Raw genomic sequence first — 24,165 nt, forward strand, 5'->3', positions numbered from 1 at the left:
CCATTATTACTGAGCCTGGCTCACAGGTTAGTGCTGATTCAGAGAAGTGAAATTAGGCTGGAGAAGAATCATGTGCAGATATGGGTTTGGAGCGGGGGGAAATGACTCAAAGGCAACATCAGCGCTAATGAAGTGTCCTTGTAGTGTGTGTGTGTGTGTGTGTGTGTGTGTGCGTGTGTGCGTGCGTGTGTGTGTGGTAAGATTTGACGGAAACCAGAAATCCTTCATCCGTCCCGCAGCGGGGAAATTTAACAAGGTTACAGCAGCAAAGCTAAAATGCAACAAAGGAGAAAGAGTAGAGTCACATATTAAGTAAAAAGGCAGTCACATGTTAATAGATAACAGATAAAAACTAAGTATGTAGAAATAAGTACACTTTAAAAGTGAGTGATCACATAAGATCAGGAGTATATGTTTTCTCTTTTCACAATGAATATGTTGCTCACGTTACTGTACATTTTCATATTCATCCATCGCTTCATGGTTTCTAATTGAAAATATGAATAATGAGAAAGAGAGAATTCAAGTATTTATACAAGATTCTTTTTTGGATGTGTCAGCACAGTCGGCAGGGCGAAAACACAATCAGATGAAAAGTATGCAGACTAAGTATTTATACACTCATCGAGCTGTTTACCCCGCTCCTCGGCTGCCTTTCTTTTCTTTTTTTTGGGAAATCAGTCCTGGCAGATTTTGGTCTTTCTCTTCAGAGTGATCACACAGCACCATGGCAACAGGGCATTTCATCTGATGAGGATGATTGCATTGAGTCACTTGTTCAATTGTAATTTATTTAAAGAGGACATTTTCTGCTAATTTCCAGATTTCATATATCAGTATGTAGTGTCTCTACTTTAAAGAGTCCTCTCCTGCTGATGTTCAGGTGTATATCAGTATGTAGTGTCTCTACTTTAAAGAGTCCTCTCCTGCTGATGTTCAGGTGTATATCAGTATTTAGTGTCTCTACTTTAAAGAGTCCTCTCCTGCTGATGTTCAGGTGTATATCAGTATGTAGTGTCTCTACTTTAAAGAGTTCTCTCCTGCTGATGTTCAGGTGTATATCAGTATTTAGTGTCTCTACTTTAAAGAGTCCTCTCCTGCTGATGTTCAGGTGTATATCAGTATGTAGTGTCTCTACTTTAAAGAGTCCTCTCCTGCTGATGTTCAGGTGTATATCAGTATGTAGTGTCTCTACTGGGACATGTCTCCATGCTTTAATGTTCAAAAAGCTCTTTATTTTTCTCATACTGTCTGTGCTGCAGCAGCTCTTTTCACCCTCTGTCTGAAACCAGAGCCCAGTCTGCTCTGATTGGTTAGCTGGCCGGCTCTGTTGTGATTGGTCAACCGCTAATGGCGCGTTTCCACTACAGCGCGCAGCCCGGTTTAAGAGGGCTGTGACGTCAGCGGCCCGTCTTTGGTTGCGTTTCCACTTGGCCTAGTACCGGCCGGAGGGTCCTAATTCACAGTTTTTCTGGCCTCATAAAATCGTGGGTCCAGGGCCAGAGACAACGAGGCTGAGTCGGGCTGAGTATGCTAAACTAGAGAGAGCGTCGCTGGCAAGGGGGCTACAACTACAACAAGATGGACATATTTGACCGTGATTTAATTGTAATACACGTTTCAAAATGATGCCGAAGTAACAACATACTGATACCGGTTAGTAAAAACCATGAATTAATGCTTTGTCAAGTCTGCTGACAGACGGCAGGCGAAAAACCTTTTTAAAATGCTTGTTTTCTAAATGGAGATTGGCTAAGCTAACGCAGTATATGCTCCGACCGTCCACACTCACAACAACGGCCTATACAGACATAAATAAAGCAGCGACTGTATTCTCCATGACACAGGCAGTCTGTGGTTTGTACTTGTTTAACTTTTGTCTAGTTTCTGAACATATATGAGGAGCTGTGAGCTCTGAGTGCTAACAGCTAACGGCTGTGTTGTTTTTCTGGGGTCCTCTGAAGATCACGTCACGGCTCCGCCTACACTGCGTTACTATAGATACTGCCCCCAGTTCCTAAACTGTAATGGAAATGCGCCATAAAGTGAGCCAGTCCTAACGAGGCCCAGCCATACCGAGCGGGGCCGAGCGAGGCCGTGTAGTGGAAACGCGCCATTAGAGATGTCCCGCCCCTTAGCCTTATCACGTACAATGTGTTGGAGCGCTAGCCAATAGAAGCACGGGTGTTACATAGTGATACCTTTACCTTCCTTAACTTTTGGATGTTAGCCTTTACAGACCATTGACATGCACAGAAACCTGTGTAACACACCAAAGGAAAGCATAACAGGGCCTCTTTAAGTTTCTTCCAACAATGTGTTGCTGAAAGGGTCGGAAAACTCTTACGGGGGTTTTGTGATTGATAGATCCTCTTTTAAACTGTCCTCCTCCTTCCACTGCTTCTCTGCGTTTGGGTTGCGTTAGCAGCGAGCTAAACAAAATAGCCCACACAGACGCCTCCTCCAACTCGTTTTGAGGGATTTTAAGGCAAAGGCAGGTGGATCCACTCCCACATGCTCTGGTTTTGTCCTGGGGTCTCCTCCTGCGCTCACATGCCAAAAGAAACAATAAATAATGAGGGTAGTTTAATTGGAAAATAATCTTTTTATGTGAACAAAACACATCTTAGCCACTTGCTTTCTTTCAGTCGCATCATCATTTGGCCACAAACCTAAATTGATTAATAAACTGAAAGACTTTTTGGCTGTTTCTCTCCGTCCAAATGATGCAACTTGGATGGAAATGTGAGCGAGATAAGTAATGAATCGTAGATCCACACCCAACACTTATAAGTGAGTATTTAACTGTTTCATAAATGGATGCATTCAGCGAAGGGGTGGAAAGTGTCTGCGTGTGTCTGTGCCACAAGATAATACTTGTCTGGATTGTTTTAAAAGATGCGATGTGTGTGTTGGTGTGTGTGTGTGTGTGTGTGGTGTGTGTGTGTGTGTGTGTGGGTGTGTGTGTGTGTGGTGTGTGTGGTGTGTGTGTGTGTGTGTGTGTGTGTGCTGTGTTGTGTGTGTGTGTGTGTGTGTGTGTGTGTGTGTGTGTGTGTGTGTGTGTGTGTGTGTGTGTGTGTGTGTGTGGTGTGTGTGTGTGTGTTGTGGTGTGTGTGTGTGTGTGTGTGTGGGTGTGTTTTTGAAGGTTCTTTATTGTCAATCTGACATAGCTACAGAGTAATTATGCAGTTGAAAATCTTATGTCACAGGCTTCTCCAACATAATAACAATAAGAGCAAGAGCAATACAAAAGAAAAATAGTTATAAAATAAAGTGATGATGTGGAATAGTGCAAGTACGAGTCTATATACAAGTTATTGGAGTGTGTGTGTGTGGTGTGTGTGTGTGTGTGTGTGTGTGTGTGTGTGTGTGTGTGTGTGTGTGGTGTGTGTGTGTGTGTGTGTGTGTGTGTGTGTGTGTGTGTGTGTTGTGTGTGTGTGTGTGTGTGTGTGTGTGTGTGTGTGGTGTGTGTGTGTGTGTGTGTTGTGTGTGTGTGTGTGTGTGTGTGTGTGTGTGTGAAGCTGGATAAGTCACTCTGCGTTGAAAGACAAAGGGATTTCGAGGCGGAGGCTTCACTCTTTGTGTCTCTGTGTTTCTCTGGAGGCTGCATATGAGCATCGCTGCGGAGAGGAGGAGAGACAAAGGGATTTAGAGGAGAGGTTTTGTTCTGCGAGAAAATAACTGCGTTGAGAAACAAGAGAGACCGCATTTCAGAGATTTTCTGAAGATCAACGGGGGAAATTGTTTAATGATCTTGACATAACGAGCTTGTTTGCTTTATCATCTTTGTGTGGCACAAGACAACACAATGTAACATCCTGTGAGGATGCAGCCCTTGTTGCCTGTTATCATGTCTCGTTCCCAAGGAAGCTCATTGTCGTCCTAATTCATTATCAGAGAACAAAACCCCCAGATTTCACATCAGGAGTTGTTGCAATGGATTTCCACATCGATTTCAAGTCAACACTTTTCCAAAAATGTTTATTTCTCAGTTTCAAAAGGAGCTGTTATTGTAGGTTAAACGAAAAATAGTTGATTAGCTGTGAGATATGGGTAATACTCTTTTATGAGAAAAGAACAATTGTAAGAGCCATTTTAATGAAAGTCATGTTTGGGTTGAGGGTCCTATTCCCTATCACACAGGTATTTAAGGTGTGTGTTGTTGGGCAATTGTTTTTTGACCGCAGTACCTCGAGTGTGAATACCGCAAAGGATTGTTTGTTAAGGCAATGAATGGAAATTGACTTTATTCAACAATACAATAGATGGTTTGTATTATTCCGCATCTGAATACAAAACTGCCAATACATCATTAGAACAACAACGCAATCGGTATCTATTAACACAGTAAAGCGCTCCACCTCCCTCAGTGGACTCCAGCGTGTTCAGAACGCAGCCGCCAGACTCCTCACCCTCACCAAATCATGGCATCACATCGCCCCGGTCCTCAAAGAACTCCACTGGCTTCCCGTTTCTCACCGCATCCACTACAAACTCCTGGTCCTCACTTACAAAGCCCTCCACCATCTGCCCCCCCCCCCCCCCCCCCCCCTACCTCACTGACCTCCTCATCCTCTACCAACCCCCCCCCCCCCCCGGTCTCTCAGATCCACCTCAGCCGGTTTGCTTTCCACCCCCAAGGCCAAACTCCGGGGCTTTGGGGACAGAGCCTTCTCTGTGGCTCTGGAACTCCCTCCCCAAGACCTCCGTGAGTCTGAGTCCCTCACCCGTTCCAGTCCCGCCTCAAGACCCATCTCTTCAACTCTGTATATCCATAACCCCCCCCCCCCCCCCCCTCAATCATGCCTGTCCTTGTCTGTCTACCCTCCCCCGACTGTAAAGGCCCGGACACACCAAGCCGATTTTGGCCGTCGATGGGCGTCAGGCCGTCGATGAGCGTCGACACGCCCTACTCAGATTGGTGTGTCCCGCACCGTCGTGTCTTTTCAGCCGTGCCGACACCTTTTTGTCTGAAAACCCTCGGTCAAAGAAATCACTCTGATTGGCTGTTCAGCTAGCGAATCAGTGCATGAGAAGCGAAACGGAAGTGAGGGACCCAAACAAACGATTAAGAAGGCAAATGTGAGATTTCATTTAACTCCAGCTCTCGACACAGCTTCGGGAAAGCCCCATGAGCTTCTCGCTGTAGAGTGAAAATGGAACGAACACGCTATTTGTTGTTTGTTTATATCACGCAGTCTGTTCTTCTTCTCTCGGTTATCACGCAGTCTGTCTTCCGGTTGTTGCCTCTTTTGAATGACGAATACACACTACCGCCGCCTGCTGGTAAGGAGAGTTATTGCGCATGCGCAGTTCGTACGTGCTACTTGGCCGTCGGCTGAAGTCTTTGCGGTGTGTTCCAGTGCGACACATGGCCGAGACGCAGGAGACGCGAGGCGACACAACAGTCGGGGGGTCCGTCTGTGTCAGTTCTTTGGTGTCAGCTTGGTGTGTCCGGGCCTTAAAGCGCCTTTGAGTTAGAGAAAAGCGCTATAGAAATATAATTTATTATTATTACTAGTAGCTTTAGTATTAAGCTAAAGCTCCTACAAAGATAATATACTCTGGGATTAAAGTGTCAGGCCCTCGCTGCGACACGGAAAACGCCGGAGGAAATGTTTCCTTACCTATATTTATCCAGGGAAGCTACTGAGAACACACACTCTTTTTCTCCTTCATATTCATGCAGCTCCACGAATTCATACCCGGAAAAAGCTCGACCACAGACACCTTCTGAGGAGGGGTCTCTGTAAATGGGTTCATTAAAGGCATCAACAAAAGTCAACAGTAGGAAATAGTGCGGAGGAAAAAATAAATAGTCTATCGGGCAGCATCACCCGTGGTAAAAGACCTCCAACAACACTGGAAGAAAGTTAATAAATCCTGAGTACAGACGACTATAAATGACTGATTTACACTGAAATTCTTGCAAAAAAAAAAGTATTTTTCCGACAATTCGATCCGGAGAAAATGAGTTTGTTCCCTCTCTTAAAAGCTGCTTTTCTTTTACTCTCTCAAAACCCAACAACGGGTAAAGTAATCATTTAATACACCCTATATTTCCCTTTCAGTAAAAGTCAGATAAAGCTAAGTCAGTGTGGCACATGGAAGGAATACGGTGGGATAGTGAACATTATTTTACCTCGGGCACTTCAGAGACTTTAGAGTGTAAAAGCTGAGTGAATACCTGAGGCCTAAGCGGCCGAAAGGAGCTGTTAACACACCGTTTCACAAGAATTTCACGAGCAGGTGTTAATGGAAAGTTTTTAGTGCCCCATGATGGTCTGTGGTCGGGATATAATTCTGAGAGGAAGCCCTGGATCTTTGGGGCTTTTGCTGGAAAGAAAATGTCCAAAATGAATTAAAATATTGGCTTTGAAGTCAACATTTTAAATGGTAGAAACATAACGTGCAGTTTTGCTGATTTATTCAATAAAAATATATCTTCTGGCGATTGGTTCTAGGCTATTAAAACTAAACGACACCAATTAAGCATCATTTAGTCTGCTAACAACAAATGGTTTCTCTTTATTCCGATGACTCTGCAGAAATGTTATTACTTTTAGTTTTAATATTACATTATCTTGGTGTGATGAGGCAGCTGAGAGCAGGACATGTTTTAAATCATCCTCTCCTTTGACATCTTGTGATTATTTTTTACCACCTGGCCAAGTTGCTTCTGAATTGAATTCCTTATTGCCAACTCTGCTGTGTCCTTGAATGCACCATCTGCCTAAAGGAACGTTTAAAACTCCTCACAGTTGCATAATCTCAGGATGCCACTTTGATAAAAACATTGTAAATGAATGGTCTAAACAGAGATGGTACAAGTACACACATCCTCAAGTAGAAGTACAGATACTCGTGTTTAAAAGTACTCTGGTAAAAGTAGAAGTACTGACTAAACTACTTTACTCAAGTAAAAGTAAAGAGGGCTTTGAAATGTACTTAAGTAAAAAGTACCCATAACTAGCAGCTGTTTTAAAGAGTACCTGACCTCCCTTTATATTAATAGAACAATAATGTCATTGTTAGCTAATGAATGTTTCCATGCTGAACAACGGCAACATGACAACGTTTTCATTGGTCCCTCTTCTTAGAGAAGACCAGGAAATGATGGATACACGGATCGTGTTCAAATCAATAGGCACGCAATGACTCTAAATAATAATGATCACGCCACCAAACACACATTCAAACTAAAGGAACCAGCCTGTTTGGGAAATGTAAGAAGTAGAAAGTACAGGTATTGTGTTCAACATGTAAGAAGTAGAAAGTACAGGTATTTGTGTTCAACATGTAAGAAGTAGAAAGTACAGGTATTTGGGTTCAAAATGTAAGAAGTAGAAAGTACAGGTATTTGTGTTCAAAATGTAAGAAGTAGAAAGTTCAGGTATTGTGTTCAACATGTAAGAAGTAGAAAGTACAGGTATTTGTGTACTTAAGTACAGTAATAAAGTATTTGTACTCCACTACTTCCCACCTCTGGGTTTAAAACACGTCCTACAGCTGACTAAGCACAAACACATCCTGCATTAACAACTGTACTGTGGTCACTTCACGTCAAACTGCACGATAACTGACACAAAAGTCACATTTACACCTGAGCAAAGCATCATGGGAAACGTTAATCTGCCTGTGACTGCAGCAACACACCTGTGACAACCTTAAGTCTGCTTTTTCTTTCATTATGATGCACATATCACTGTATCCACATCACATGTGCTGCTGTATATCCAGAGATCTATGCATGTGTAGGGTGTCTCTGAATGTGTGTGTTTAAGTATATCTCAAAGAGAAAAGTGGGGGGGGGGTGTAATTATAGTATAGCACCACAGACAAGATAATGACAAACTGCCTGACTTTCTCTTAGGGCCATCAAAGTTTCTCTTTCCTCTTGTGAGCACTTTTCTCCCCCCCTGCATACCATGTTTTACCCCCCAGGGAACAGAAATCACAGGAGAGAGAAAAGTGAAATAAGGTTTCCACTTATCTCTCAGCGACGCTCTGATCTCCCATCTGCAGATTGGTGGCCTCATATGGCCGGAAAAGAGGCTTTAAAGGGGCCCTATATGTTTTTTTGGGGGGGGGGTCTCCCTTTCCTGTGCTGGTCCCACTTCTAATAAATGACTTTATGGAGAGTTAATGTGCCGAGGCCTCAGTGGAAAGGATGGATTCGCCTCATAAACTGTCAGCATTGCCACAGATTTATAGAGGCCCTTTGCCTTGTTGGCTTTTACAGGGATCCAGGTGAAGAATTAAGGAATTACGTGTGTGTGTGTGGTGTGTGTGTGTGTGTGTGTGTGTGTGTGTGTGTGTGTGTGTGTGTGTGTGTGTGTGTGTGTGTGTGTGTGTGTGTGTGTGTTGTGTGTGTGTGTGTGTGTGTGTGTGTGTGTGGTGTGTGTGGTGTGTGTGTGTGTGTGTGTGTGTGTGTGTGTGTGTGTGTGTGTGTGTGTGTGTGTGTGTGTGTGTGTGTGTGTGTGTGTGTGTTACACTGGCAGCTTTATTCCTGCCTGCTCTCTATGAATGCCCGTCTGTAAGCAGTGAGTGTTAGTGAGACAGACTGCCTTTAGTGCTCTGTGTGTGTGTGTGTGTGTGTGTTAGAGTGTGTGAAAGAGAGGGCGATCGAGGTGCTTTGATGAAACCTATTGATTTTGGTTTAGATGACTTCACAGCTAGCAAGAGATGAGAGATAAGCTGAAGTACAAACAGAAAGATAAGGGGGAAAAAATCATTTCGGCAACATTACAAACCAAAGTGAGGAGAATCTGATTTAATTCAGGGGTTTAAATTGACTACGTCTCGTCTCTGTTTACAGCAACGAAGCACCAGAATAGCCTTATAGAATTTAAACAGGACTACACAATTACTTACAAAGGAAATATGTAAATAGCAATATTGACTGCTGCGGGGTTTGAATTGCAATAGGAAGCAGTTCTTTAGGAAAGTATCAAAACAAAGTGCTCTGATGTTGTGCAGAAGAATCCCTTCGGCTACACATCCCGACACATTAGCATCTTATTTTCTCCGAGACAGTATTCATAACATATTGCTGCAGTTCTGAGGGATACATAATGAGCGGCTGCATTTAAATATGTATGGTAATTCAGATGACTTTTTACTTTTACTTCTCACATGAACCCAAATACCTGTACTTTCTACTTCTTACATTTTGAACACAAACACCTGTACTTTCTACTTCTTACATGTTGAACACAAATACCTGTACTTTCTACTTCTTACATTTTGAACACAAATACCTGTACTTTCTACTTCTTACATGTTGAACACAAATACCTGTACTTTCTACTTCTTACATGTTGAACACAAATACCTGTACTTTCTACTTCTTACATTTTGAACACAAATACCTGTACTTTCTACTTCTTACATGTTGAACACAAATACCTGTACTTTCTACTTCTCACATTTCCCAAACAGGCTGGTTCCTTTAGTTTGAATGTGTGTTTGGTGGCGTGATCATTATTATTTAGAGTCATTGCGTGCCTATTGATTTGAACACGATCCGTGTATCCATCATTTCCTGGTCTTCTCTAAAGAAGAGGGACCAATGAAACGTTGTCATGTTGCCGTTGTTCAGCATGGAAACATTCATTAGCTAACAATGACATTATTGTTCTATTAATATAAAGGGAGGTCAGGTACTCTTTAAAACAGCTGCTAGTTATGGGTACTTTTTACTGAAGTACATTTCAAAGCCCTCTTTACTTTTACTTGAGTAAAGAAGTTTAGTCAGTACTTCTACTTTTACCAGAGTATTTTAAACACGAGTATCTGTACTTCTACTTGAGTAAAGGATGTGTGTACTTTTACCCTCTCTGGTTTTGGTCACTTAAAGCCCTTGTTCTCAGTCTCAAATTCTTTTCATTTTACCACGGTCAGATTAACCTGATACAGGGCGAGGGTCAATATATTATATTTTCTTTACATCCAGGTTTAGCTTCATACTCTTATAGCCACATGTGAAAAGGAAGTACTGAGATATTACACTTAATTAAGTAAAGTAATAATACCTGCTATGTATCTCACAGTAATCCATGCGGATACATTCATGGATTTTACTTGTATTGATAATCTTAATCTGCAAGTAAGTAATTTACTCGGGGAAATACTCTTTATAGTACACAGAATGACAGATACAAACCAATATTTTTCAAGTGCAATACTAGTGGCTGACTATACTTAATACAAGAGGTGGGAAGTAACTAAGTACATTTACTCAACTGCTGTGGACAATTTTGAGGTACTTTACTTGAGTATTTCCATTATGCTACTTTGTACTTCTACTCCTCTACAGTTCAGAGGTAAATAGTGTATTTTTCCTCCACTACATGTATTTTAATACCTTGAGTTACTTCACAGATGTGGATGAATGATGTGAAATATAATCAAGTGTTAATCAGACTTGAGTTCCACCTGGAGTAAATTCACAAGCTACCCTGCAGTATACAAAGTCATTCAAACTAGCTGCCACCTTACCAGCTTTGAGAACACTTTCCATGATCAATCATTATAAAACATATCATATATATTATTCTGAAATGGACCAATCTGCACAATGACTACTTTTACTGTCGCTACTTTAACTATATATTTGATGATAATACTTTTCTACTTTTACTTGAGTAACATTTGAATGCAGGACTTTTAGTTGTAACAGAGTATTCCTACACTCTGGTACTTCTACTTTTTACTGAAGTACAAGATCTGAGTACTTCTACTTTTACTCAAGTACAAGATCTGAGTACTTCTACTTTTACTCAAGTACAAGAATTCTGAGTACTTCTACTTTTACTAGTAACTGGTACTTTTACCTCAAGTACAAGATCTGAGTACTTCTACTTTTACTCAAGTACAAGATCTGAGTACTTCTACTTTTACTCAAGTACAAGATCTGAGTACTTCTACTTTTACTCAAGTACAAGGTCTGAGTACTTCTACTTTTACTCAAGTACAAGATCTGAGTACTTCTACTTTTACTCAAGTACAAGATCTGAAGTACTTCTACTTTTACTCAAGTACAAGATCTGTAGTACTTCTACTTTTACTCAAGTACAAGATCTGAGTACTTCTACTTTTACTCAAGTACAAGATCTCAGTACTTCTACTTTTACTCAAGTACAAGATCTGAGTACTTCTACTTTACTCAAGTACAAGATCTGAGTACTTCTACTTTTACTCAAGTACAAGATCTCAGTACTTCTACTTTTACTCAAGTACAAGATCTGAGTACTTCTCTCACACCTCTGCTTAATAGTGTAATTATTTATCAGGACAGAGACTAACAGTACTCATACGATTGCATCTTTTTGCTTATTTTAACCCTCATTTATTTAGGGATATGCATCATGTATGATCTTAAATAATACATGTTTGAAGTAGCATTGCAGTAGTTATACGGGACCCACTTGAGTTCACGTGTTTTTCTTTATTTGCAACCATAGATGACCTAGAATGCGGTTGAAAAAGTGAATTTTGAGACCCATGGTTGTGTGTAGAGCCAGCCTACTTAATAACCTGTACCTATTTCCTTACTCTTCGTCTGTGTAACCCCCCCCCCCCCCCCCCCCCCCCCCCCCCCCCCCCCCCCCCCCCCAAGCCCCTTCCTCTTCTATCTCCTTTCCTTGCAGACATCAGCATATCTCCACAAAGCTTTTCATTACCGCTGTTGCATGTCGGGGCTTATTCTCAGATCATATTTCAAACTCATAACAACTTTTCAGTGAGAGTCAAGCAGCCTTGGCGAGGAAATGAACATTTGAAATATGAAAACACAATCTCTGCCTTCCCGTCATCATTACTTTCTCACACGTTTCAACAACAAATGTGCAGCGACAGGCAAAGAGCGCTGTGGTGAATGTACGATGGGCTTCTGTCAAACTCCTCCTGAAGATAAGGAAGCAGAGACTTTGCTTTTATGCATATACGACACTGATAATGATGTCTATGGTGAGATAGAAGCATTCATTTTCCTTCATTGGACAAGGATGCAAAAGAGATAATAAATGCAGTTGCTAACAGAAAGGGAGACATCGTTATTGGAGCCATTAACAGCTTTTATAATGCAATTATCTAACAGATATATTTGAGTTACAGCCTTACTAATTACATATTTTTTTCCAGAACTGTCACGATATCTATGTTATCTAATATATATATAATTCTGTTTTGATAACGGGCCCCAAAATTGGCCATCGGAGCATCCCGTATACTATATTATATCACTATAATTCAGCTAAATAGTTCAATAACTGGGTTCAAACTAAATGTAACATGCACTGTATTATTTGAAGCTGCTTTTATAGATGTGCTGTTTGCTCTTTTTTCAATGCTGACCACAGGGGGTTAAAGGGGTAATGGGCAAGTTTATGGTGTCTGCTCTCCCATGGGAAAGGCTTGACATGGCCAGAGGTCAGTGATCCCTCTCAGACTGAATCCACTTATCTCCTCCTCATCTCCTCCTCCTCTCCTCCTCTCATCTCCTCACCCTTTCATGGGCGGAGAGAGTGACTGAGGACGCTCGGATAGGAGATGAAACAGCCGAAAGTCATCCTGTGAAAGATAAGGAGCAAGAACAGTGAGGCGGAGGAATAGAGATGACAAGATACCCCCGCTGTTTTCTTTCTCCCATGCTAATTACAGTGTTTGTCCTCCTTTGGGACGGACAGGCTGCACGCTCACTGCGACACTCCACTGTGTGTGAGAGAGGATGAAAGAGGAGAGAGGTTCTCATCAACAAAGAGCTTCCTCTTCTCCGCTGAAACGCCTCGTTGAGTTTTGATGTGTTGGCGTGAGAATTGGAATAAAGAGAGGAGAGCACCACAAAGAGAGCACAGATGTTCAAAACCCCATCATGCCGTGTCAATTTAATAAAATTCCCTCACAATTCCTTTCAGGGAATTCACATGACGGGGAAAGGCGAAAGAAAATAGATGAGGGGAAAAGAGGTAGTGTATTGATTTGGGAGGGAGGCGTGTGGCGCAGTGGACTAGTGCGTTGGTGTTCGGATCAGGGGGTCACAGGTTCAAACCCCACTGCAATCAGCATGTCGTTGTGTCCCTGAGACACTTCACCCCAAATTGCTCCTGTGGGGATTGCCCACAGTATTGAGTATGTAAGTATTTAACAAGTAATGTCATGTAATTTGGGAAATGATTCTGAGGTAGAATGTTTCCCATCAATCACAAAGAGTACATTTTGAATCCTGCATCATGTAATTTACTATCATGAGGAATTAAGATATTACATTTTGAGCACAATCTGATGCAAACAAGATCCAAGTGTTGTTCGAACAAGCTGTTATTTTGCCAGATTCATACATAGTGTGCACACAAGTTGACAATCCCGCTTGTGACAAGATTGTAAACTTGTGGGAGCAAGATATGTGTCACCAACGAGCTGAGAACAAAATGCAACTCACGGGAAAACCAGGGATAGTCGGTGGTAACCATGCTTTATTATAGGCAAAGGGCTGGTCGGGAACAAACCGGCAGACAGTAGGCAAAGGGCTGGTCGGGGACCAAACCGGCAGACAGTAGGCAAAGGGCTGGTCGGGGAACAACCGGCAGACAGTAGGCAAAGGGCTGGTCGGGGACAAACCGGCAGACAGTAGCAAATGGGCTGGTCGGGGACAAACCGGCAGAACAGTAGGCAAAGGGCTGGTCGGGGACAAACCGGCAGACAGTAGGCAAGGGCTGGTCGGGGACAAACCGGCAGACAGTAGGCAAAGGGCTGGTCGGGGACAGGCGAGGGTTCCAGGAGTAAGCAAGACGGGAGACGCCAGGTACAGGCAGGGTCAGGAAAACAGGCGAGGCAGGCTGGTCAGGGGCAGACCCAAGGTCGAAACCGGGAGAGCAATCTGGAAGGTAATGCGGGGAAAGACTGGCATGCTGCAAAGTACGATCTGGCACTGAGGTGAGAGTGAAGTGGGCCTATATACTAATGGAGCTAATGGGTTGTTACAGAGGTGAGAGGAGAGAGACAGGGTGTGACTACCAGGTGACTAAGGAATGTTAATGCAGAAAATAGGTGAGTGAGGGGAGCAGACTGTGGACAATATGTCGTGCAGAAATCATCCTGTGCTGAGGGCAAGATCCACATGTGTACATGAGTTGTATTTTGGTGGGAAAAGGATATTTTTCCATGTTGTTTTCGTGCAGTGCAGAGATCCATATGTTCAGGGAACGGGTTTGTTATGATGTTGTGGGAACAAGATTGACATTTTAATGTGCACAGGGTATTCTGTTGGAAGCAAAATCCATATGTGCAGGAAGTTATTATCTAGTAATGGATCAGATGATACAAAGGTTACCCGTTTGGCACAGGAATGAACATATTTTGGTGTTGTGTCATTTGATGAAGATGAACTCTGGGTTCAGTGTGGCATGTTCTTATTTATTTTAACATAAGTAAAGGTTTCAGGACATAACGCCTAATGGCATGAGTCTTCGTTGAATATTCTTGGAAATGTGAATTCCCAGTGGGAAAACTCTTCCTCCTAAAATCACACGATTGATTTTGAGTCCCAGAGATCACCGCCTTGTGACCAGCATCACCACATGACTATCTAAAGGAGCTCATTTAGAAGTAACAAGTCATGCATTTCCTACATTTACATGACCTCTTAATGACTGCTTTTGTCTGTTTTTCCCGTCAGACGAAAAATGTGCAGAAGAATTGATTTTTCCCCCCCGTGTTCTTGCAACAAGTCGTGGCTGTGCAGATGATGAATTGCCACTTTGTTTAAAGAGTGACTTCAAAGAGAAGTTCACATAAACGTCTTCTTTAGTGAAGCTGTCTCGTGTCCAGCGCTCGGTTGGAGTTATTTCAGGACGTCGTGAAAGGTTGGAGAAGTGAAAGGCCACACTTGAGGTGACTGGGAAAGAGCGGTAGATGGAGATCACAGTACCATCAATTTATATTTAGCGAGGAATCCGGGGGGAACTGCCCTGAAGGGGAATTCACACCCAGAGGAATAATAATCAAGAGGCATAAGAAAACATTCCTGCTCTCAGACGCTTTAAATCCCCCCCCCCAGCCTCCTCCTCTTCATCACAAGCATCACAGATGAATGATGACCGACTGGATTTGCTCATATTGAACACTGAATATCTGTAATATTCTCCCTTATCTTCCTCCATACCTTTGGACTCATCTCCATCACAGTCTGTGGAGCGACTCGGGTAAAGTCAAAAAGAGATGAGTGTGATAATAAATGCTGAGATGAATGACTCTCTTTATCACCCCCTCTCTGCTTTAGTTCACTTTCATTCGTTTTAGAGTGCTCTGTTGGCACAGTGAGATGTCCACTTCACGAATAAAATAAAAGTTATAACAAGTAACATGTGGAAAAGGGTGTAAAGAGGGGAAGTGCTTTATTGTCCAGCAGATCTACACAAGCTGTGTTCAAATGAAATAATAAATTACATAGAAAGGGAATACATTAGGAAGATGTCTTGTAGGATAACACAACAACAGGCGTTATAACAAAGAGAAAACAACATTGCAAAATATATTCTTGGATGTATCTGGAAGTAAAACATTACCTTTTGATATAATATATATTTTAAAATATATTGCATATTCTTCAGTTCATAAAGCATTTTTTGAGTATAACGTTTTATTTCTTGCACAAACTTGAATAAGTATGTCAACACCAACCTAAATCCCTATTTTTAGATTTATTTGACGACTACCCAACAAGCTATAATTTTGAATTATGTACATAGTACACTAAGTTTCTGTCCCTTTGGTATATTAGCGAGTATTTAAATGTATTCTGTTATTGTTATAGTGTAGATACTCTTCTGAATGTCTATGTATTTTCTACTGAGAATATGTATATCTTGTATTTTTCATTTATCATTGACTGTCAAAATGCTGCTGTGACAAAACAATTTCCCAACTGAATAATATTAAGTTAATATCTATTTATAAACGGACAAGTAAATCAAGCAATCTGATTGGTTCTTAGCCGTGATATAATGAGCGTATATCACGGGTAGAATTTGTAGTTACTTTTCACAACAAGTCAGTATCCCTCCGCGTCTGAGAAAAGCTACAACCGTTACAACTGTTACATTACGTCCGTTACGAAACTAACTAACTAACAAAGCTTAAGATGGAAACATGTTAGGGATAATGTGCAGCAAGGACTTATTGACCGTTGTTAAGGACGCTCACATCTGCAAAAAAGAAGTCGGTCGATTTTAACTGTATACAGTTGGGCTGAAAAGCAAACTGCATGCAACTGCCCAACAAGCTGATTGTTTGGTAGTAACCAGCTTTAAGGCCACAACTAATATCTAAAATCTAGACACTTACTGAAAGCATTTTGTTTACATTCTCCCGCTTTCTTCTCCTCTATCTCCCCTAAACAGCCGGAGTTGTCTGGAGCCGCCGTCCTGCACCAGACTCGGAGGGACCAGGTTGTTGATTCCTGTCGAGCCTACAGCGCGGTCCAGCCGTAAGCGAAGAGTCCTGACTCCCGCAGACCTCAAACACCTCGTGGTGGACGAGGACCACGAGCTCATCTACTGCTACGTCCCCAAGGTGGCCTGTACACAACTGGAAACGCGTCATGATGGTGCTCACCGGGACGAGGAAAATACAGGTGGGGCATCGGTTCTGTAGATCAGGGGTGGTGTCCAAACTTTTTTCTCCGAGGGCCACATACAAGAAAATATACGAAGGGCTGGGCCACTCGCTTAGAGGTATTTTGCCCTCTTAAGTTCAGTTATAAGTTGGAAAATCAATCCAATATAGGTGAATTATTCTTGATACTTGAAAAAGCTGTAAGAAAAAAAAACAGCTCCCAGCTCTCCAGAGGGTTTCATTTATCTTGTTAGCAGCTCATTCCTTAAAACAGAAGCTTCAGATTGATATAATAAGAAGAAATATGAAGGGTCTATTTCAAGGTTGTGATGTGAATTTGTTATTGGGCTTTTTTATTATCAACTTAGATTTGTTAATGAACATGTTTTTAACTTTAATTGCCTGAATCTATTTGAAATTGGGCTCATTAACACATGAATACTGTGTGATATATTTTGAACATATATTTAAGAAATACAATATAAGACAAGCAGAAGTTTATTATACTTAAGTCATTATACATTTTGAATCTGCTGAGGGCCGATTCAAAATATCCCACGGGCCGCATTTGGCCCCCGGGCCGTAGTTTGGACAACCCCTGGTTAGTACCTGGAAGACTAAGTCTAAAGGTCTTGGAAAGTTCATTCTCTTCTAAATGTCAATAAATATATTGCTTTTGTGATGACAAGCAAAATGCTAAGGATATCAGTTCAATTTAGTTCATCTTTGTCGTCCCTTAAAGGAAAATGTGGTTTATAGTAAAGGGAAAAACAACACTGATTACATGCAAGAGAAGATTACAGAACAATAAAGCACAACATTACAGTGAAGTATTAATAAAGTATTTGTCGGCTAAAAGCAGGTTGGGAGGGTTGATTCAAAAATTACTAGTGACTTGTAATGAAATGTAATCAATAGCCTAATCTGAGTATCACAATATAAAATAAATATAACCTGATTACATTCCTTTTGATTAACTAAATTAGGAAGAGAGGGGCCTAAAGAAAATGAAACTGGTTACTCTAACGGTACGTCTACACAGCAGCGTTAAAAAATCTTGGAGGTGGGCGTATCTGAAGCTTGGGGATTTTTTGCGAACAACCAATCACATGAATCTCCCGCCCGCGACATACGAAGCCAAAAAAGCCCGAAGTAAACTGGATATAAACTCCTCCAAAACAGGCGAAAAACATACCACTGTCTCTGCCACCTCCCTCCATGCCTGGCTCCTCCGGTTTATATCCCGGTAGGTCTGGTCATAAAGCACCGGGGTGATTGATTCGCTACCGCTAATTTCTCCTCCATTTTTTTGGAATATGAGGAAATGACCTGCAGTATGTCTCTCCCAGCATACACGCCGTTTGATTGGCTAGAGCTTGAACTGTCAGATTTGCGTACACGGGATTTGATTGGCTGACGCTCCACCTCAGCCTCAAAAGTTGAACATTGTTCAACTTTGAATCCTGAAAATCCTGAAAATCTCCGCTCGCCCTGCCCCACAATGCATTTCGGCGAAAAGTGAGGGAAAGTGACGTCACCCCATTCAAAGTGAATGGGCAGAAGTGTTTCAAGATTTTTTTAACGCTGCTGTGTAGACGCACCGTAAGGGAATGCAGTTACCTTTTTTTCTGTGTCCTGATTACGCAATCGTGTTTAATGTAATCAATTACTCCCAAAGCATGGATACAAGTATCAAACCATTGTGGTCGATCAGTAGTAGCTAAGCAGTGCAGTCAAGTTAATGTTCTGTGCAAATGAAGGGCATTAATTGCACTGTTCCAATTAGCAAAGGACATTTGAAATCTATTGCTTTTACCATAAGGGACCTGTTTCTCTGCCCAGAAGTGTGGAGAAAGTATTCCTTGGTTGTCAGAGCTATCCTCCGCAAAACAATATTTAGCCAGCTAGTTTACCAATGTGGAACAAACCACTTTTGTTTTGCACTGTAAGGAACATATTGTGTTTGTTAGAAAAAATATCACTCATCACCGGCTTGAGCTTCAATCTCAGGATCCATGTATTTGTGATCCTCTCCAGAATGGAAGTAGTCATCACATACAGAGCATCAACTAGTTCCTGAACAGTGTCCTTCACATGCTGATATCCAAGAGAGGGAGTTACACAGTCACAAGATGGAGGAATAGAAAGCAGTATTCAATGTTTACTTCAGATTAGCTCCACGTCAGAAATGATCATGCTTGTCATATGTCTATCTCCATAGAGGCTGAATCATCATGTTAATCACATAGCTATCATATGCCTAAAACAGTCCTGATGCTCTTCTAGGTAATCATACATCCTGTCATGTACACAGCTACAGTTGGGATACCTTTGTTATCATGTGGACTCTCATATTGGAAGAGTATACATTCAGTATTTTCCCAACAGTGTTAGATGGCACATTGTCAATGTCCATTTTTCCTCTTTTTCCACAGCGACCGATGGAAATCCCGTCCAACGAAGCCCACATCCCTTCCAAACCTGAAGACGCTGAACCAGTACAGTATCTCTGAGATCAACCACCGCCTCAAGAAACCTACCTCAAGTTCCTCTTCGTCCGCGAGCCCTTCGAGAGGCTGGTCTCCGCTTACCGCAACAAGTTCACCCTCAAGTACAACTCGTCCTTTCACAAGCGTTTCGGCACCCGTATCATCCGGCGCTACCGCAAGAACGCGACCCAGGAAGCCCTCGTCAACGGTGCCGATGTGAAGTTCAAAGAGTTTGCCGAGTACCTGGTGGATCCGGCGACTCAGCGCGACGGCCCTCTGAACGAGCACTGGCAGACGGTCTACCAGCTGTGCCACCCGTGCCACATCCATTACGACATGGTGGGGAAGTACGACACTCTGGAGGAAGATGCTAACTACGTGCTAAGGCTTGTGGGTGTCGGCGATTCCTTGCGTTTCCCGAGTTACGCCAAATCCACTCGTACCACGGACGCCATGACGGCACAGTTCTTCAGCAATATCAGCACTCAGCAGCAGATCCAACTCTACCAGCTCTACAAGTTGGACTTCCTCATGTACAACTACACCACACCCAGCTACCTGCGGATGGACTAATGGAGGACGGAGACTCTGAGAACTGATGCCTCAATTAAGGAGAGGCAAACGAAAAGAGTGGAGGCAAACTTGATTTTTTGTAAAACTTGTCGTACCTTGCAGGGTCTGAAATAGACGCACAAACAGGTGTTGAAAGAAAGAAAGAAAGAAAGGTAATGCGTGCTAGTCTGGGCATAACTTTGAGGATTGTCCAGTCAACTGATTGGATGTGAGTGTGGGCAAAATGGAACAAATGGCATGCAAAGACTTGAAATGTTGTGGGTGAAGCAGTCTTCAAGGTGTTTTTAAAAGGGGACTCTTACTCTCAGAGGACGGACCTAAAGAGGGACTCTCCTCATGATACATGTTTAAACCAACTGCTGACTAATTAGGCTGCTTCAGATTCTACAAGGCAAAAACAGTGGCCTCGCACGCGCCCTGACCCCCAATGCATCGTGGGAGCCAAGCTTGTCTCCCCTCTGTCCCCCCCCGATCAATAGAGAAACTCCGTCAAATTGTAAAACACAATTCATGTCCTTCGCTCCAATGCCAGTCGCTCCTGCCCTCATTAGATTCAAACACTTCAGAGGGGACACCGGCTCAAGGACGCCCTGTAATATATGACTCCACGTCCAAGACCTTCTACAGCTGGAGCATCACGGGCCTTCAGACAACAATCAGACGGTATCATTATGAAGTTGGTTGAAGCACCTGTTGTGTTACACCTTAAGACCCCGAGAAAACTGAAATGTACAGAGAGGAAGTGCTTAATAAAATCATTGCCTGTAACACCAAACATCCTTAACACTCTGAGCTACAGGACATGTTTAGAAAAGGTTGCAGGATGTTCTCATGTGACTTTGAGTGACTTTGAGTCTGCGCCAGAGCTTGAAAAGAGGCCTGTGTGGTAGTGAAAGGGTTAAAGAAGGCATCTCACCTGATCAGCGGACACTCCACAAAGACCCTGCAAACACGTCTTTTAGTAAATTAAGAATATCTTGTTGTCTTTTTGCTTATGTTTATTTTATTGTATTATGAAGCATTGCTGCGAGCAGCAATAACAATATATTATTTAATTCGCTTTTCTTATTAAAGAGAGAAAGATTGTATTGCTTTTTTTTCCCTGGACTGATGAAAATGTTAGGTCTTAAAATGTCTTCTCTCTTCTTCTTCACTACTTGCCTCAATACATTATTGGTACATTGCAAGCATTTCCATTTTCCGAAGGGTGTATACGGTACATTTCCATGGCTTTGTCCTTCTGTGTCTGAATCATCAGATGTATGACTTCTTCCCCATTTCCTCTTGTCAAACAATGTGGTGCCAAAATGCCTGCCAGAGCCTCAGAGATCCACACTCAGTGTTCAGGACACATCTTTGAAGTTGAGCAATTCATAAGTTTATCCTCCTTGACCACAACATGAGACTCGCTGCTGTACTTTGTAAACACATCGAGAATCTAATGCCCACATCTCAGAATCAGAGACTGTATCTCATAGTGTAATGTGATTAATGATAGCGATGCTAAGCAATGTCAAGGTCAATAACTGCACTCTCTATCCCGCGCTGAATTGGATTAAAGGCTGTTGTGTATTATACAGCAGAGAGATAGAGAGAGAGTATTTTATTCATACCTCGTTGTGAATTATAAACCACTCCAGCTTCAAGGTAAAAAAAAAAATAAGCATATTTGAACGAGAAATATCATTTTCTCATGCAGTCTGTTAGTCTGGTTATTTATAAGAAAAATTCCTTGAGTTTTATTTATAGTGTTGTCCATCATTCCTGCTGGTATTGATTTGATTCACCAGATTCAGTGTAGAGATGTTGCTGATGCTGTTATACGGGCATATGTCTGGATTACAAGACGGCAGGTATTACTAATGGATCAAGGAAAATGAGGTCTGGTTTTATTTTTTACTTATTTTAAAGCCCAGTGAAGTCTAGACATCATCGATTACACGGCACAATATCACACATTTTTATCAGAGAGCCCTACAATCTGCATAACATCAATTTGGATAATTAAATTCAGTGTGGAGTGTAAACAAAAGGCAGAAGAGGCAGTAGAAGAACAATGTAAATAGCCAGAATTATGATTTTATGTATATTAAGTACGTATCTTCATCAGTATTAAAGGTGTAATGAGTTAAAGAGCCTTGAATCCTGTTATCAACATTTAGTTGTAAGACCTTCAATTGTTCAGCTAAATACATTCTGCATATTACTAAATCATTAAAAGGGTCTTACTGTCTATAGTAAGTGAGTTTTTAGTTGCAAATTGATGAATAAGGAAGCTCTTTATGCAATTCTGGGTCAACTTCTTCATTTTCTTGTCTTCAAAATGAAGCTGGTAAATGTACATGATTAATAGACACATTATTCTTCACATTTTAGCTGTAAACCCTTCCTTGTAACTGTATTATTGCCGTAGTGTGTATATATGCCTGTGAAAGGGGGGTTGTAATGAGAGAACAGACCTTATTTCCTTGTTTTTTTTTACCCCCACACACACAGACATCTGGCTCTAATAAAGGAGAAAAGCTACCGGTAGCCGTGCACAAACAATGGCTGTATTCTCAGCACGGCCTCCACAAAAACACACACACTCAGCTTTCACATTAGCGCTCCTGCTGATGTTGATGCCACGCAGCATCTTACTCAGCAGTTACACCTCTGCACTTAACACACTGACGGAGCCCTCAGTCTAAACTGCTCATTTAGCCCCGAGAAAGGAAGACAAACGATACACAAAGGACCTCTTAGGCCTCGCTATTTTCTCCTCTTACACCCCCAATCCAAGAAATTGCCTACTGCATATAAAAAGTAAGTCAGTGGTGGACAAAAGCAAACAGCCACATTTGTTTTGTGGCTATTCTTAACTCGCTGCCCAGCTGTGTAATATACAACGGGTATAATTATGTTGTTTTTCGGACGATGTCTATTGTTGGACTGAATTGCAGGAATGCTAAAGCTTCTTAACATATCCGAGCGAGGTTATTCAAGGATGTGATGTGTACTTTTATTTATTATTTATACAGACAAAAACATTTGATATACAACAAAGAATAGTGTCATGAACGGTTAATATCAATACCAAATCAAGGGGTAGTTTGACAACATGGGAAATATGCTAATTTGCTATGCGCTAGCAGCTAGCAGCATGTTAAAAATACCGATGTGTAGCATGTTTACAGTGGTCACCGTCATAGTTTAGGGTGTAAGCATGCTAACATGTGTTGATTAGCACTAAACACAAAGTGCAGCAGAGGCTCATGGGAAAAAAAGAGTTGAGCAGAATTTTCCCGCCTTTTTCTTCAGTTGTTATGCTAAGCTACGTGGCTGCTAGCTGTGTGTATTCAAATAAGTATATTTCCCACCCTCTCCCTTAAAAGGCCGAAGAGGCATTGGAGTACAAATTAAAGGTTTGTAAAGTTTGTGGTTTTTATTTTGGCACCAACAAATATTTCAGCAATCTATTTAACCAATAATATAACCTTTCATCAGCATAGAGGGACGAAGCCGGGTTTTTTATTTTGTCTCTCCTTCTCTTCATGTTTCATTTATTTATCTACAGCTAAATGCATTTTTTTTGTACAGTGTAACATGATGTCCTTCATTCTGCTGTTGTTTTTAAGCTGTCATGTTCACCTTGGCCTTCCTAAGGCACACACACACACACACACACACACACACACACACACACACACACACACACACACACACACACACACCATGTATACATCACTTCAGGGGACATTACATTGACTTACATGCATTTCCTGGAGACTTATCCTAACCTTAGCCATAACCAACACATGCCTAGCCCTAACCCAACCTTAACCTTACCCTTACCCTAAACCTAACCAAGTCTTCACCCTAAAATTAATGATTCCCCTCATGGGGACCTCCATTTTGTCCCCATAAGGGAGGCGAGTCCCCACACGTGACTGTGTAAACAGATTTAGGTCCCCACAAGTATAGTAATGCAAGGGCACACACACACACACACACACACACACACACACACACACTATTCATTCCTTTATGTTCATTTTAAACCCTCAATGGTCCTGCCTATCGCTATGCTGTTTAACACACTCTGCTGTAATATAGAATAATATAATAAGGAGAAAAAGAGGGGGTGAATGGGTGAACACATGACCTCCCTATACAAGCATTTATTTACACTGCATTATAAAGTTCATTTAAGATTTGGGGTTTGCTGGATTACATATGATACAAAAGAGGTATTGTTTTAATTTGTCCTTACAGTGCAAAGGTTTATTCCAGCTTCACTGAACAAAAATTCATATTTCAAATGTCAGAAGGTATCAATCAACCCTCCTCTTACTTTTAAACTCACTAATAATCCCTAGTTGAACAGAAAAATAAAACGGTGTGTGCCAGACATGGGACGAATCCCGAGAAAATACCCTTACCATAAAGTAATGGTGATTATAAATTGTGATAATAGCCTTACTTAAGTGACTTCCAACATATAGGTATT

The 24,165-nt window shown here is 41.7% G+C and overlaps 1 protein-coding gene across 1 annotated transcript in view; it reads left to right on the plus strand.

The window, feature by feature from the left end:
- Positions 1 to 23,364, plus strand: part of chst11 (carbohydrate (chondroitin 4) sulfotransferase 11) — an 82,077-nt gene extending 58,713 nt beyond the window's left edge. The window contains 6 exon segments of the mRNA XM_034131628.1: positions 16,401 to 16,478; positions 16,480 to 16,584; positions 16,586 to 16,633; positions 19,050 to 19,091; positions 19,093 to 19,146; positions 19,149 to 23,364. Of these exon segments, the coding sequence (XP_033987519.1) occupies positions 16,401 to 16,478; positions 16,480 to 16,584; positions 16,586 to 16,633; positions 19,050 to 19,091; positions 19,093 to 19,146; positions 19,149 to 19,676 (855 nt within the window). The 3' untranslated portion in view covers positions 19,677 to 23,364.
- Positions 23,365 to 24,165: the final 801 nt, after the last annotated feature.

The sequence above is a fragment of the Trematomus bernacchii genome, unplaced genomic scaffold (assembly GCF_902827165.1).
Source record: "Trematomus bernacchii unplaced genomic scaffold, fTreBer1.1, whole genome shotgun sequence".
Classification (NCBI taxonomy): Eukaryota; Metazoa; Chordata; class Actinopteri; order Perciformes; family Nototheniidae; genus Trematomus; species Trematomus bernacchii.